At 43.1% G+C, this 13,404-nt stretch overlaps 2 protein-coding genes across 2 annotated transcripts in view; both read left to right on the top strand.

Annotated features, from left to right (window-relative positions):
- The window catches only part of ARMC3 (armadillo repeat containing 3), a gene marked incomplete at its 3' end in the record, with an annotated part of 94,070 nt that extends 88,555 nt beyond the window's left edge, over positions 1-5,515 (top strand). Inside the window, exon 19 of the mRNA XM_079772891.1 lies at positions 5,306-5,515. Within this exon, the coding sequence (XP_079629017.1) occupies positions 5,306-5,515 (210 nt within the window). The remainder of the gene's footprint in view (positions 1-5,305) is intronic.
- A 6,801-nt stretch (positions 5,516-12,316) lies between these two features.
- Positions 12,317-12,562, top strand: LOC307101351 (V-type proton ATPase subunit e 1-like; the record flags this gene model as incomplete). Its single annotated transcript, XM_079774191.1, has 1 exon — positions 12,317-12,562. The coding sequence occupies one exon, from the start codon at positions 12,317-12,319 to the stop codon at positions 12,560-12,562; it is 246 nt and encodes an 81-aa protein (XP_079630317.1).
- Positions 12,563-13,404: the final 842 nt, after the last annotated feature.

The raw sequence follows: 13,404 nt of genomic DNA, 5'->3' as shown, positions 1-13,404 counted from the left end.
GAAAAGGAATGATCTTTGTTTTTCTCCATTGTATCCAGTGTCTGTAGTATATTAGGAGCTAAGAAAATGGTTTCTAAACCACAGACTGAATGTATAAATTACCCTCTCCCAAATACTTATAAATCTCATTGCATCTACGTGTACACTGAGTGGCCAGATTATTATGATCTCTGAACGTATAATAATGTGGCCACTCAGTGTATATCCTATATAATAAAAGGCTAATATGCAAATTGTCCCCTCGACCAGGAGTTTGACCAGCAGGCAGGCAGGCCAACCGCCCATGTCCCCTCCCCCTGGCCAGGCTGGCTGGACCCCACCCATGCACAAATTCATGCACCGGGCCTCTAATATATATTAGAGGCCCGGTGCATGAATTCGTGCATGTATATACTGAGTGGCCAGATTATTATGTGTTCAGAGATCATAATAATCTGGCCACTCAGTGTATCTTGCCTCCAGCTCCTAGCTAATTCTATTTACAATCCAGATGTCAGTCTTTCCTAATTCCTTGGATTTCTTGCTCTCTTAATTCTTCTCTCCTGTCTTTAATCTCTTTCTCTCTTAGCTATTTCTCCTTTAAAGTCTAAAATTAAATCTACAATATTTTAAGAGTAAGTATCTTTTCTTTTCTCATAACATCCACAGCCACTACAATGGCTCCTATTCTCAAGACCATCACCATTTTGAGCTATGTGCCAGGCACTTGATAAATATAATTGTGAAGAGTCTCAAAAATGCCAGAGTGAAATGACTCCTTGTTTTAGAGATAAGAAAACAGATATTTATAGGAGAAATTGGCCTAAGGTCAACCAGAGGTACAACTGGAATTTGAGCCCCTGCCTATCTGAAATAAAACCTATCGGAATTTTTCTATCCATACAGTTCTCATTGCTGGTCAAAATTCTGAGTCATCTCAACTCCTTGTTCTTCCAATGGGACACCTCTCATTTTTCTTCCTAACTCACTGTAGTCTGGCTTTTGCTCCCTCTCAGTAAGGTTTATAGTGATCTATTGTCTATCTTACTTGATATGTTGAAGAATTTGTCATTGATCATTCTTTTTTCTTTGACATCATTCTCTTTAGTAATGTGCCCTCTTTTACTACTTCATCCCAATCACCTTTGGAGACCTCTTTTCCTCCATCCCTCTCTTAAATTGTGGGGTCCTGCAGGATCCTCATCAGGCTCTTCCCTTTTCTCCCTTTATGTACTTCACAGCGTGAGGACATCCCCTCATGTGGCCTTAAATACACCTAAAGTTTCCAGACCCTTTCCTCTATTCCACAAATCTCTCCTGATTCCAGACCCACGTATGTCTTTACCCTTGAGCTGGATACACTTAAGTATCTCATAGGCACTGTATTAGTCTGCCTGGGCTTCTGTAACAAAACACCATAGATAGGCTGCCTTAAACAACAAACATTCATTTCTCATAGTCCTGTAGGCAGAACTCCACGATCAATGTGCCAGGAGATTCAATGTCTGGTGAGGGCCCACTTCCTGGTTTGCATCCAGTTTTCTTAATGTATAATCAGAGAGAGTGAGTGCAAGAGGTCTGGTCTCTTCCTCCTCTTATAAGCGCACTCATCCATCCCATCATGGGAACTGCACCCTCATGACCTCATCGAAACCTAATTACCTGCTAAATGCTCCGTCTCCAAATACCTTCACATTGGGGGTTATGGCTTCAATATATAAATTTGGGGGGAGAGGGAGACAAATATTCAGTTATAACATTATGCCAAACTGAATTCTTTATCCTCACACCTCAACTGAGTCTTGCAATCAATTACCCAGGTCTTGGCCACTGCTGAAATACTGAACACTAATTTAACTCACTGATGAAATCTCTTATCCTTCCACCCATCCTAAATCTTTCACTCCTCTTATGTATATTTTTTGTCTCTTCCATTTCCTTCCAGTCGTTTGGCTCTTTTTTGTTTTGCCTCTTTGAAAGCCTAGATGAATTGTCCACAGACTTATAATTTGCTCACTAATTTCCCTCATTTTTTTAATACCCATCCTTCCACCCCTCTGCCTGGCCAGACCACCAATCTGATTGCCTGTCCTTTCCATCAATGACACTCGGGCTTCGGAACATAACAGTGGGGAGTGCCACAGCTGATCCAGGTGTCCACCATGTGTGACATGTGGGTAGCCACCCTTTTCTAGCTCCTCATCACAGGCTTCTATTTTCCTCAGCAACCGTGCACCACATCTGACCTCTCTAAGCCACGGGTGGGGGACCTTTTTTCTGCCTAGGGCCATTTGGATATTTATAACATCATTCCTGGGCCATACAAAATTATCAACTTAGAAATTAGCCTGCTATATTTGTCAAACATTTAATTAACTCACCCCTATGCCTTAGCAGAGCCAGACCAAATGATTTCTTGGGCCTTATATGGCCTGTGGGCCTGACATTCCCCAGTCCTGCTAAACCTTCGCATCTCTCTTTCTTCCTGTAAGCAGATGACCTTGTCTCTCACTTCACAAACAAAATAAAGACATTCAGATTTATCTCAGCTGAAAGCAATATTATTCTGAGGTTAAGAACTCAGACTTTTTTTTTTTTAATTAATTTCTTTATTGATTAAGGTATAACATATTTGTCCTCATCCCCCCATTCCCATCCCACACCCCTCCCCACGCATGCCCCCACCCCCCGGTTGTCCTTAACCACTGGTTAGGCTCATATGCATGCACACAAGTCCTTTGGTAGATCTCTCCCCTTTACCCCCACCCTCCCCTACCCTCCCTCTGAGGCCCGACAGTCTGATCCATGCCTCCTTGTTTCTGGGTCTGTTCTGTTTCATCAGTCTATGTTGTTCATTATTTCCCCTAGATGAGTGAGATCTTGTGCTATTAGAAATACACTTATAAGAACCGAAAATGAGACCAGCAATAATGGTTATGCTGACAGGCAAATGAATCAGTCTGTAGTGAGTTTCTTTCTGGGCCAACAGTTCTTTTGAGACCCAATTTCAATGTTAAACAGTTCCTTATGTGTACATGTCAGCAATGACATTTCAGTTCTGGATGGTGGACAAATGGTGGTAATGCAGGTCCGACTCTGGTTTGGTCCTGGGCAACCTGCAGTGACGCACAGCTGCTAACTGCTAGTATGGCAAGGCAACGTCAGCGTCCTCCATCTCTGGACTGCTTCTCTTCTGTCTTCATGGCTGGAGTAGTCCTGTCGATTCCTCTCTGTTGCTGGAATTCACATGGTCTCGGAAGAACTCAGACTCTTGAGACAGATTCCCTGGCTCACACATTAGGCCCACTTACTGTGACCTTGGGAAAATTATCTGACCTCAGTTTTTGTTTTTTTGTTTTGTTTTTATTGTTTAATGTATTACAAATAGTAGTATATATGTCTCCTTTTACCCCATTGACCTCCTCCCACCCGCCTTCCTCACCCCCCCACCCACCCACCCCCCGGCACATACCCTCACCCCCGCTAAGGGTCTGTGTCCATTGGTCGACCTCTGTTCCGACCACAGCTAGGTGTCCTACATTCATATTAATTCTGACACTCTGTACCTGGAGACGGCGTCAGACCCCACAGGATAAAGGTTCAGTCCTACAAGACTGCTGCCTCCCCCACTTCGAAGCTTCCAACAACCCCATCCTCAGGTTTGATTAATTTGCAAGAGCTGCTCACAGAACTCAGGGAAACATTTTACTTGCTAGATTACCATTTTATCATAAAAGGATGTAGCTTAGGAATAGCCAGATGGAGAGAAGAGTATAGGTTAACATAAGGGAGAAGGGTGTGGAGCTTTCACCCCAAATCTCTACCTGCTCCTCAACCCAGAAGCTCTCCGAACCCTGTCCTTTCGGGTTTTTGTGGAGGCTTCATTACATAGGCATGATCAATTAAATCATTGCCATTGATTGATTCCACTTCCAGCCCCTCTTCTCTCCTCAGAGGTAGTGGGAGGGAGTAGGACCAAAAATTCCAAACATCTAATCAAGTGGTTGATTCTCCAGGCAATCTGCCCCCATCCTCAGGTGTGTCCAAGTCACCTCATTGTCATAACAAAAGGCACCTTTTTGGTTCTCATTTCTTAGGAAATTCCCAGGGTTTTAGGAGCTCTGGGCCACAAACCCTGATGAAGACCAAAATATATCACAGTATCACAGAATGCTATACATTCAGATAAATTACATTAATAAATGAATATAGAGATTATTGAAACAACACAATTCCCGCCCTGTAGTACTAGGAACACCTCCTGAGTACGCACTGTGTGCCAGCATTCACAGCTCTAAGCACTTGACATGTATTAATTCACTTCATTTGTGTAACCACCCGATGAGGAGTGTTTAGAGTCTAAACTTTAGACCAGGCGTCCTCAAACTACGGCCCGCGGGCCACATGCGGGTGTTTTTGCCGTTTTGTTTTTTTACTTCAAAATAAGATATGTGCAGTGTGCATAGGAATTTGTTCATAGTTTTTTTTTTTAAACTATAGTCCTGCCCTCCAACGGTCTGAGGGACAGTGAACTGGCCCCCTGTATAAAAAGTTTGAGGACCCCTGCTTTAGACCATTGTTATCCTCATTTTACAGAGGAAATGGAAGCACACAGAGGCCGAGCCATTTGCTTGAGGTGACAACTAGAAAGTGGCTGAGCTGAAATTCAAATCCAGGCAATCGGAGCCTATCCACTATCCTGTGGCTAAGAAGTTTCTAGATTATTTCAAGGGTACTTTTTAAAATAACCTCAATGTCAAGACAAATAGAAGAAACAACTCCCCCAAAACAGAAGCAAACCCTGAGGAGGTGGCAGCAGGCAGCCCAAGGAGGACCGACCACTCCTTCGTTCCCTCCTGCCCCACAGCACCTGTCCACGGGCATCACACAGAAGAGATTGGCTAGAAACAGGTCCCCACCATTTTGGTCCCTCCTTCAGTCCCCCTGTGCCTCCCACCCAGCGAGCAGCCTAGGAGCCTGGAGAGATTGATAGAGGCACTAGTGCTGAAAGCCCGTGGAATAGCTTTTCTCCGATGGCGTTATCAATCTTGTCCTGATACAATGCAGTGTAGCTGCCTGAAAAATGTCACTTCCCAGCAGGACCTACACAGAGATTTTAAATCTACAGGATCTTGAGGAACAAGGGAACATATCACATTTTCTTGGCTCCTATCACATTATTCCACATTTTTCAGCCTCCTTTTCTAAGCACTTCTTTGCAAGAGTTGTATATTTCACCTTCAACCAAGGTGGGTCCTACAACGGAGGGTTTTTTCCACCCCGTCTCCCTCCTCACTCTTGGCTGATTTTGTGTTTTCTCCCACAGGCTCTGGCTGATAAAATTGGCATCGGCTGCTCTCTGGTTCGAGGGGAGTACGGCAGAGCTTGGAATGAAGTGAAGCTGATGAATGAATCTCAAAAGGGAGTGATTGGAGGTCTCCCTCCTCCTGAAGTATACATCGTTGACCTCATATTCCATCCAGGAGGACTGATGAAGCTGAAAAGTAAAGAAGCAGATCGCTACAGATTTCTCTAAAGTAGCAAATAAACACAGAAGTGACTCAAACAAGACATTTATCCTATACACTTTCTATGAAATTCCACCATTAATTTTATTTCTTTAAATAAAAGTATTGGAAAGCTTCTCTCTGTGTCAGGATGAGGGTACTTGCGTTGACATGGTTGTGCTTCTGACTTCAGGCTTTTGGCAAAGTGTAGTCTGATTAGATCACCTTATGCTTGTGAAAAGTCCCTCGTGAAAAGCTTATTATTGTCAAAATTAACCCAGCCCACTGTTTCCCAAGGAGTATCCCTGCCCTTTGGGATTCTTGTGTAAAACACTCAGCTGCTGCTCGCAGGCAATTCTGTGGCCTCATCACTGTCATTCTTCGTGCCCAGAAGGCCTCAGGAACACTTGGTTAAGAAAATTTGATGTTTTTTTTAATGTCTTCCTTCGGTCTCCTTTCTCACTTGCTTAAAGTAAGATTATTTAGAGTTTGACTATTTATAGATCTATTCTAGTATTACAAATTACTTTCTAAAATGACTTTGTTCACATTTTTTGAAACTTATTAAGAGCACTGTTTTATATACTTCACTGAAATATAAATATTTCTAAAAACTATTTCCATAAATTGTATTTGTCCTATCTATGTTGACTTGGAAATATACCTTCAGTTAAAAAAACATTCTGTTTTGCTTTTACACATTTTAATGCTGGGTGACAAAAATATTATTTTAAATTTATATAACTTAAAAATTCTTCTTTTCTGTGAAAGTTTGAAATATGGAAATATAATAAATCTTTGCTGAGTTGTGTTTTCAGTATTAAGCACAAAATGAAGCAAACACACTTTTCTAAATGGTAAGAGAGATAAAAATAAGTAATATGATGAATCTCATGAAGTATTTATTTCCTGGTCAGGCTTTAAGACTACAGTTTTCCTGTGTAATCATTTTACTAGAAGGTTTTTAAAAGTGAATTTGATTTTAGAAATTAAGGCCAAGATTATTCTATGTGAACCAATCTATAAACTCAAAGAATGTATAATTCTTTATTTCAAAACAAAGTTCTGTATGTCCAATAGTGTGGTCATTATATTTATCATGCAATTTCATGAACTAGAGCATGGATCCAAGGATACATACTTGTCTAAGCATTTTCAAATCTGTTTTGATCCAGAAAGAATTTAAAGTGGATTACAAAGATATAAAATATGGAACAAAATAAAAACAAAAAAACAAAAAACAGGCATAAGAGAGTAAAGAAAGCTCAACAAGGCCAGGAATAGGGTTAGAATTCAAATGCATCCATGTAACGCTTATGCATTTGTTGGAGATGAGTGAAAATTTAACTCTATGCTCTCTAGCAGCCAATGCAGAAGGAAATGCTATAAGTTACATGATTTATAATCAGGGCCACTAGATGAAAGCACAAAGCAGTTTCTCAGGAGGAGCAAAGACCAGGGAATTCCTCTTTGGAGCTTCATACAGATAACAAATGTAATACAGAAAATACCATCTTTGAAAAGCAACCTCCTAGTTAGTTCTGGGAACAGTTTTCATAGGGCAGTGGCCTAAGATCACAATGGGATGAGGGAGGCTCCCTGCAGAGCCACTGTGACACAGTCCAGGTGGACACCACATTTCTCAGTCTGGCACAGGCCGAGACATTTCTTCTCCATTTGAGACATTCTGTATACTGTCTGCCTTAACTAGGTTCTAGGTAATTATTGAACAGGAATGAGTTTAAATTATATTCTCAAGTCTTTAAAGTTTATCTATTCTGTTTTACCAGTTAAGTATACAGCAATAAAATGTATTATTAATTTATTATTAATAATAATACAATCTAGTATAAAAAGAAAACATTCATAATAGCAATCTTACCTTATAATAGAGAAACATGCAAATTGACCGCACCTCCGCTACACCCACGATTGGGCCGGCAGGAGGCTGGGGGCGGGACTCCGGGTGGCATATCCGCCGTTGAGAAGATCAAGATGGCGGTGCCCAGTGGCCGGGCCCATGCGGCCGCTCCTGGGGGTGCCTGGGGCAATCGGCACACCGGGGGGCGTGGCCGGGCCCATGCCGCCACTCCCCAGGGTGTCTGGAGCGATCGGCACCCCGGGGGGCGTGGCCGGGCCATGCCGCCGCTCCCGGGGGTGCCTGGGGCGATCGGCACCCCGGGGGTGTGTGGCCGGGCCCATCAGCACCCCGGGGGGTGTGGCCGGACCCATGCCGCCGCTCCCGGGGGTGCCTGGGGCGATCGGCACCCCGGGGGGCGTGGCCGGGCCCATGCCGCCGCTCCCCGGGGTGCCTGGGGCGATCGGCACCCCGGGGGGGCGTGGCCGGGCCCATCCCGCCCCTCCCGCCGCTCCCGGGGGTCCCAGGGGCCGAGGCTTTCCAGGCCTTGAGCACCAGCGGGGAGCCTGCACCGATGGCAGGAAACCACTGGGGGTCGGCTCCTGTGATCGGTAGCAGGGACGCTGGGTGCGGTGAGCCCAAGGCCAGGAAAGCCTGGGGCGGAGGCTTTCCCGGCCTTGGGCACCAGTGGGCAACCTGCACGGATCGCAGGAAACCACTGGGGGTCGGCTCCTGCGATCCTTAGCAAGGATGTTGGGTGCCGCTGAGCCCAAGGCCACCGCCCGGGGCCAAGCCCTGACCCTGAAAAAGGCAGAAGGCGGTGGCCACAGCCAAGGCCTGGGTCCCTGGTGCCAGCAGAAAACTGGTGCAGGCAGCCAGGTGAATGAAGGTCTATTGCACGAATCTTCGTGCAAATGGGCTACTAGTAAAATTATAAAATACCTAAAAATAGATTTAACACAAAATACATAAAAAAAACGTAAAATTTTAAAGAGATCTGACAAAACGAAGATACACACCATTTTTTTGATAGAAAACTCAGCAACATATACATTTAGTATAATTTCATATAGAATCCCAACACATTTTCTTTTCTAGAACTTGACAAATTATAAAATTTATCTGGAAGAGTGAATGCATATGAATGCCAATAATATTTTGGAATATAGAGGAATTAGCCCCATCATATATCAGAACATATACTTAAAACACAATAATAAATAAATTAGTATAAAACAGACATAAAAATAGAAAATATCAAGTCCAGATGTAGATTTTCTGCTCGATGGGGAAATGACAATCAGAAAATTATGATCTGGGCAACTGAAGATCTTTTCTATATAAGATTAAAAAAAAGAAGCCATAGAACATAGTTGACAAGTTTGGCTACATAAAACTTTTAAATTCTTATTCAGAAAAAGACAGAATAAGCAAAATTATTTCTGTTCAGCAAAATAAATTGTAAGCAAAATTATAGTCAGGGAGAAAAATTGCAGCCTATATAACAAATAAAATGTTCATATCTTTAACAAACAAAGAGCTTTTATAAAACCAATGAGATGGTCCAAGGGAGATGATGATCCACTTTGAGAATAAGCAAAGAAAATTGTATTGGAATAGAATATCTATTACAGTGGTAATAAACAATCCTTGGATATCAGTCGCTTAACATAAAAGTTATTTATCACATCACAGGTCAAACACAGGCCCATAGAGGGGGTTCTGCTCCACACAGTCACTCAAGGACCCAGGCTGAGAACAGCTCCTCCATTTGTAGCTGGAACACCTGAACTTGGTCACTACAGTGGGATGACAAAGTGCTAAGGATCTCCTTTAGGACTTACAAGTTTTGGGCTGGCATAGCATGTTAATTTAGTCAGCACTAGATCTAGGAAATATGGGGCAATGTCTAGAACTATGGAGAGCTGAGTTAGAATCCTATCACTTAAAAACTGGAAACTATGGCAATTGTATTGTGAGATTTCAAAAACAATTTAAAGCTACTTGTTAGTTTGCCAGACTCAAAAGCTTCAGTTTCTCTTCTGGAAATCAAACCATTTCATTAAAAGTAATATCTAACTTTCAAAAATAGCTATTAATTAAATGGAGAAATGAACATCCTATATAATAAAGAGCCAATATGCTAATTAGACCCAACAGCCGAACGATCTTCCGGATGACCTTCAGGATGAAGCCAGGGCTGCGAGGGCGGAGGCAGTCTGGGCTGTGAGGGCCAAGCCTCTTGCATGAATTTAATGCATCAGGCCTCTGGTCCTATATAATAAAAGCCTAATATGCTAAGTGTCCAGTGATCTGGTCGTCCGTTCAACCAATCAAAGCGTAATAAGCTTATGATATGCTAAGGCTGCTAAACTGCTCACTATGACGTGCACTGACCACCAGGGGGCAGACGCTCCAACTGGTAGGTTAGCTTGCTGCTGGGTCTAGTTGATCGGGACTGAGCAAGACAGGCTGGACATGCCCTGGAGCACTCCTACAGTCCCTCCCTGGCTAGCCAACCTCCTGTGTCCCTCCCTGGCCCCAATCATCAATAATGCACTGGTAGGGTCCCTCGGCCTGGCCTGTGCCCTCTCACAATTCGGGACCCTACCTGGCCCCAATCATCAATCATGCACTGGTAGGGTCCCTCGGTCTGGCCTGTGCCCTCTCACAATTTGGGATGTTGGAGAGCTGGTTTCAGCCCAATCCTGCAGGCCAGGCCAAGGGACCCCACTGGTGCATGAATTCGTGCACCAGGCCTCTAGTTTAAATAGAATTCTTTTTACAGGCTTCCAGCCTTTGAGCAGATATAAATGAGGATTCCAGTTTGCACTGCACCTTTAGTGAGTACATATCAGATTTCAAAAGTATTATTTCCTGGTCAAAGAAACAGCAATGTCATCCATGAAAAACACTTTTCTTGAAGCTCAAAAAACAATAAAATGGATGCTGACCTTTTCTCTTTATTGACATACAATTCTTTAAAGAGTAACCTTTTTTTTCAGCAAGATATGTCAATAGCAGTCCTCTGCCAAAGGCAGTAATCAGGAGGTAAGGTGCAGGTGTGTCAGGAGATGGTCCTTTTCCCTTAGAGCCATGCACAGGAAGGCTGTAATCCACACACGGATGGGTTTTGTTTTTGTTTTAACTCAGCTAAATACTAAGAGTAGGATAAGCAGATTCTATGAAAACTATATGGAAGACATCACTTTGGTGTATTCTTAGAGGAAGACAGTAGTATCAAATCACTTATCTAGAGCTTAGTATTTAAAAGTACTATTCTGTATTTAAAATTACTTGAATATTATTATATAGGTTACTAACAAAGCTTTGCTTTTAAAATTATGAATATAAAAATTTTAATATAAAGCTGGTTAATACCTATCTGAGTGTTCAGTGTGAATGTATTACTATAGTGAATTTAAATAAGGCTCTTCCAGAACTCACACGGTACCAGAGACCTGTAGGATCTGTCAATAAATAAACCACAAATCATAATTTAAAAATAAAAATAATTGTTGGAAAAGGTAAAAGGATTGTATTGTGGTGATTTTATTTATTAAGTCACTAAGCCTTAAGTATTGAGAAGCAATATCATAACAGAGGTAAAAAGCCCAGGTTTGGAGTTAGAGCTGAGATTAATTTCTGCATCTATCTTTTTCTTCCTGTGTGACCTTGACAAAATTACTCAACCTCTCTGTCACTCAGTTTACTCTTCTGGAAAGCGGGGGTGAATAATAAGGACTATTTACAGATTGCTTACTACGTGTCAGAGGCTAGTTATGCCTTCGCTTAATCCTTCCGGTGACCCTATGATGTATAAGGAGCATTACTCATGTTTAGCAGGTGAGGCACAGAGAAGTTAAGTAACTTACCAAAATCACTCAGCTAGTAGTGGCAAAGCTTCAAACTTGAACCAATCTATATGCTTAATAAAGGTACTGTGAGGAAGAAATAAGAGCATGCATATCAATGATAGATGCACGTGTGCATGTGGGTGTGCATGTGTATGTATGCGTGTGTGCATGTTTACAGCTTTCCATTTGATGTTCATACCTCTGCCGTTAGCATGCTTTGAGGGAATATTTTATTCTTTATGTATCTGTCTCTTTTAGATCCGAAGTCAGCAAATGTTTTCCTTAAAGGGCCAGATATCAATATTTTAAGCTTTGCCAGCCATACGGTCTCTATTGCAACCACTCCACTCTGCTATTGTAGCACAAAAGCAGCCACAGATAATACCTAGATAATAAACTTTATGTGGTGAAACAGAGGTCAACCAGATTTGGCCCAGGGGCCACTCTGTCAGCTTGCTCGGGTTGTTGAGCACTTGGAGGGCATGGACATGGGAGGGCTGTGCTTTGCTGAAACTCCTCCCTGAGCACCTTGTGTAAGCATGCCGGGGGGACTCACACGGGCATCTTATCTTCCCTGGTTTCTCCAGGCTCCAACGTGGATCTACTTGATATCCATCTAATGAATGCCGAAGCAGGTGCCTTATTTTTCAATAGGGATGAGGACAGACTTGGCCTATCGAAAGGAGAAAATAAATGTTCCTGTTTTCTAAAGTGTGAAGGGCCTGAGGCTTTACCCTACTCATGAGTTAACTGCCACGGTTTCAAGGTTGCTGTCAGAAGACAAGATTCTGGGTCAGAGGCAAAGAGCTGTATCACTCACTCATGGCACAGCAAGTAGCATGAGACAGTCAGTTCTCCTGGCTCTCAGATGTCCTGAAGGCAATGTGAGGGGACCCACATAGATGCCTACAAGCGCAGTGAGTTGTGTTACAGGATAGGAACCCTGAGCTTAGAGAACCCAATCTTTTATGATGGAGAGTAAGCATGCCTGCCCTTTACACCAGAGAGGAGACATTATATCCTCTGAGGCTGTTTGCTAACAACCTTGAAAAGACAGCCCTGAACAAGGGGCTGTCAGGAAGCCCATATTTATAGGACATGCAAAGGCAGCCACCATGGCATACAGCAGCCTCACGGTGCCTCTGATCGTGATGAGCGTGTTCTGGAACATCGTCGTCCTCCTGGTGCCCTGTTTCATCTCCAAGGGTCCCAACCGGAGAGTTAGCATCACCATGTTGGTTACCTGTTCAGTTTGCTGCTATCTCTTTTGGCTGACTGCAATTCTGGCCCAACTCAGCCCTCTCTTTGGACCGCATTTGAAAAATGAAACCACCTGGTATATCAAGTATCACTGGCCTTGAGGAAGAAGACGCGCTGCCCAGCCATGGAGGTCATGACGAGAATGCCTCTAGATGTGCAGTCACCTCCACATGGGCCGCCTCCCTTGGCCCGCCTGGCCTGGCCATGCTGCCTTAAACACGCAGGGCACAGGGGACTCTCTTACTCTGCAGGGCAGTGTTTCTCCTGTTAGCCTTTTACACTTGGATGAACTATGTGCCTCCTTCATCTAAACGGAGCCGACGCCACCAAGTGTTGATGTGCTGCTCTGAGACAGAAGGTGCTCTGGGAAACACGGCGCTCTCCGTGGGACTGTGGGCCTGAAGACGGCTCCTGCCTGCCATGACACGGGGGCCAGTGACGTGTTCCAATGCTGTCACGAGACAATAAGACTCCAGTGCGGCAGCCATAGGAGAGCGTATTCAAGGGGAGATCTGTCCCGACGGAATTACACCAAGTCCATTTTCAGGATGAATTTCTTACTTCTGCCATCTTTTGGAATAAATTATTTTCCTGCTTTCTATATAAAAAAAAAAAAAAGATTTGGAAAATTGCTCCCAATACCTTAAGCAATTCGTACAGTACACAAAACTTTATGCAATTTCTCATCTATAAAAGAGATGATTGACACCTGGTTATGTGAACTTGCTTTCACCAGTACTTCTATAATTTTACATATACTTTATATGCACATACAGTTATATGTATACATATAATTATACAAGAAAGGTCACAGTACATCAGCTTAATGATTCATGAGGCCAATTTTTTTTTTCTCTGATAGCACCCAAGGAATATTTGTGAGAAGATATGGTAGTTATCCTCATTATTACCCAGTAATATTTTGTCTACAAGTTCAAATCTA

This window comes from Cnephaeus nilssonii (genome assembly GCF_951640355.1).
Source record: "Cnephaeus nilssonii genome assembly, chromosome: 1".
Taxonomy (NCBI): Eukaryota; Metazoa; Chordata; class Mammalia; order Chiroptera; family Vespertilionidae; genus Cnephaeus; species Cnephaeus nilssonii.
This window is presented reverse-complemented; position numbering and strand designations above follow the sequence as displayed.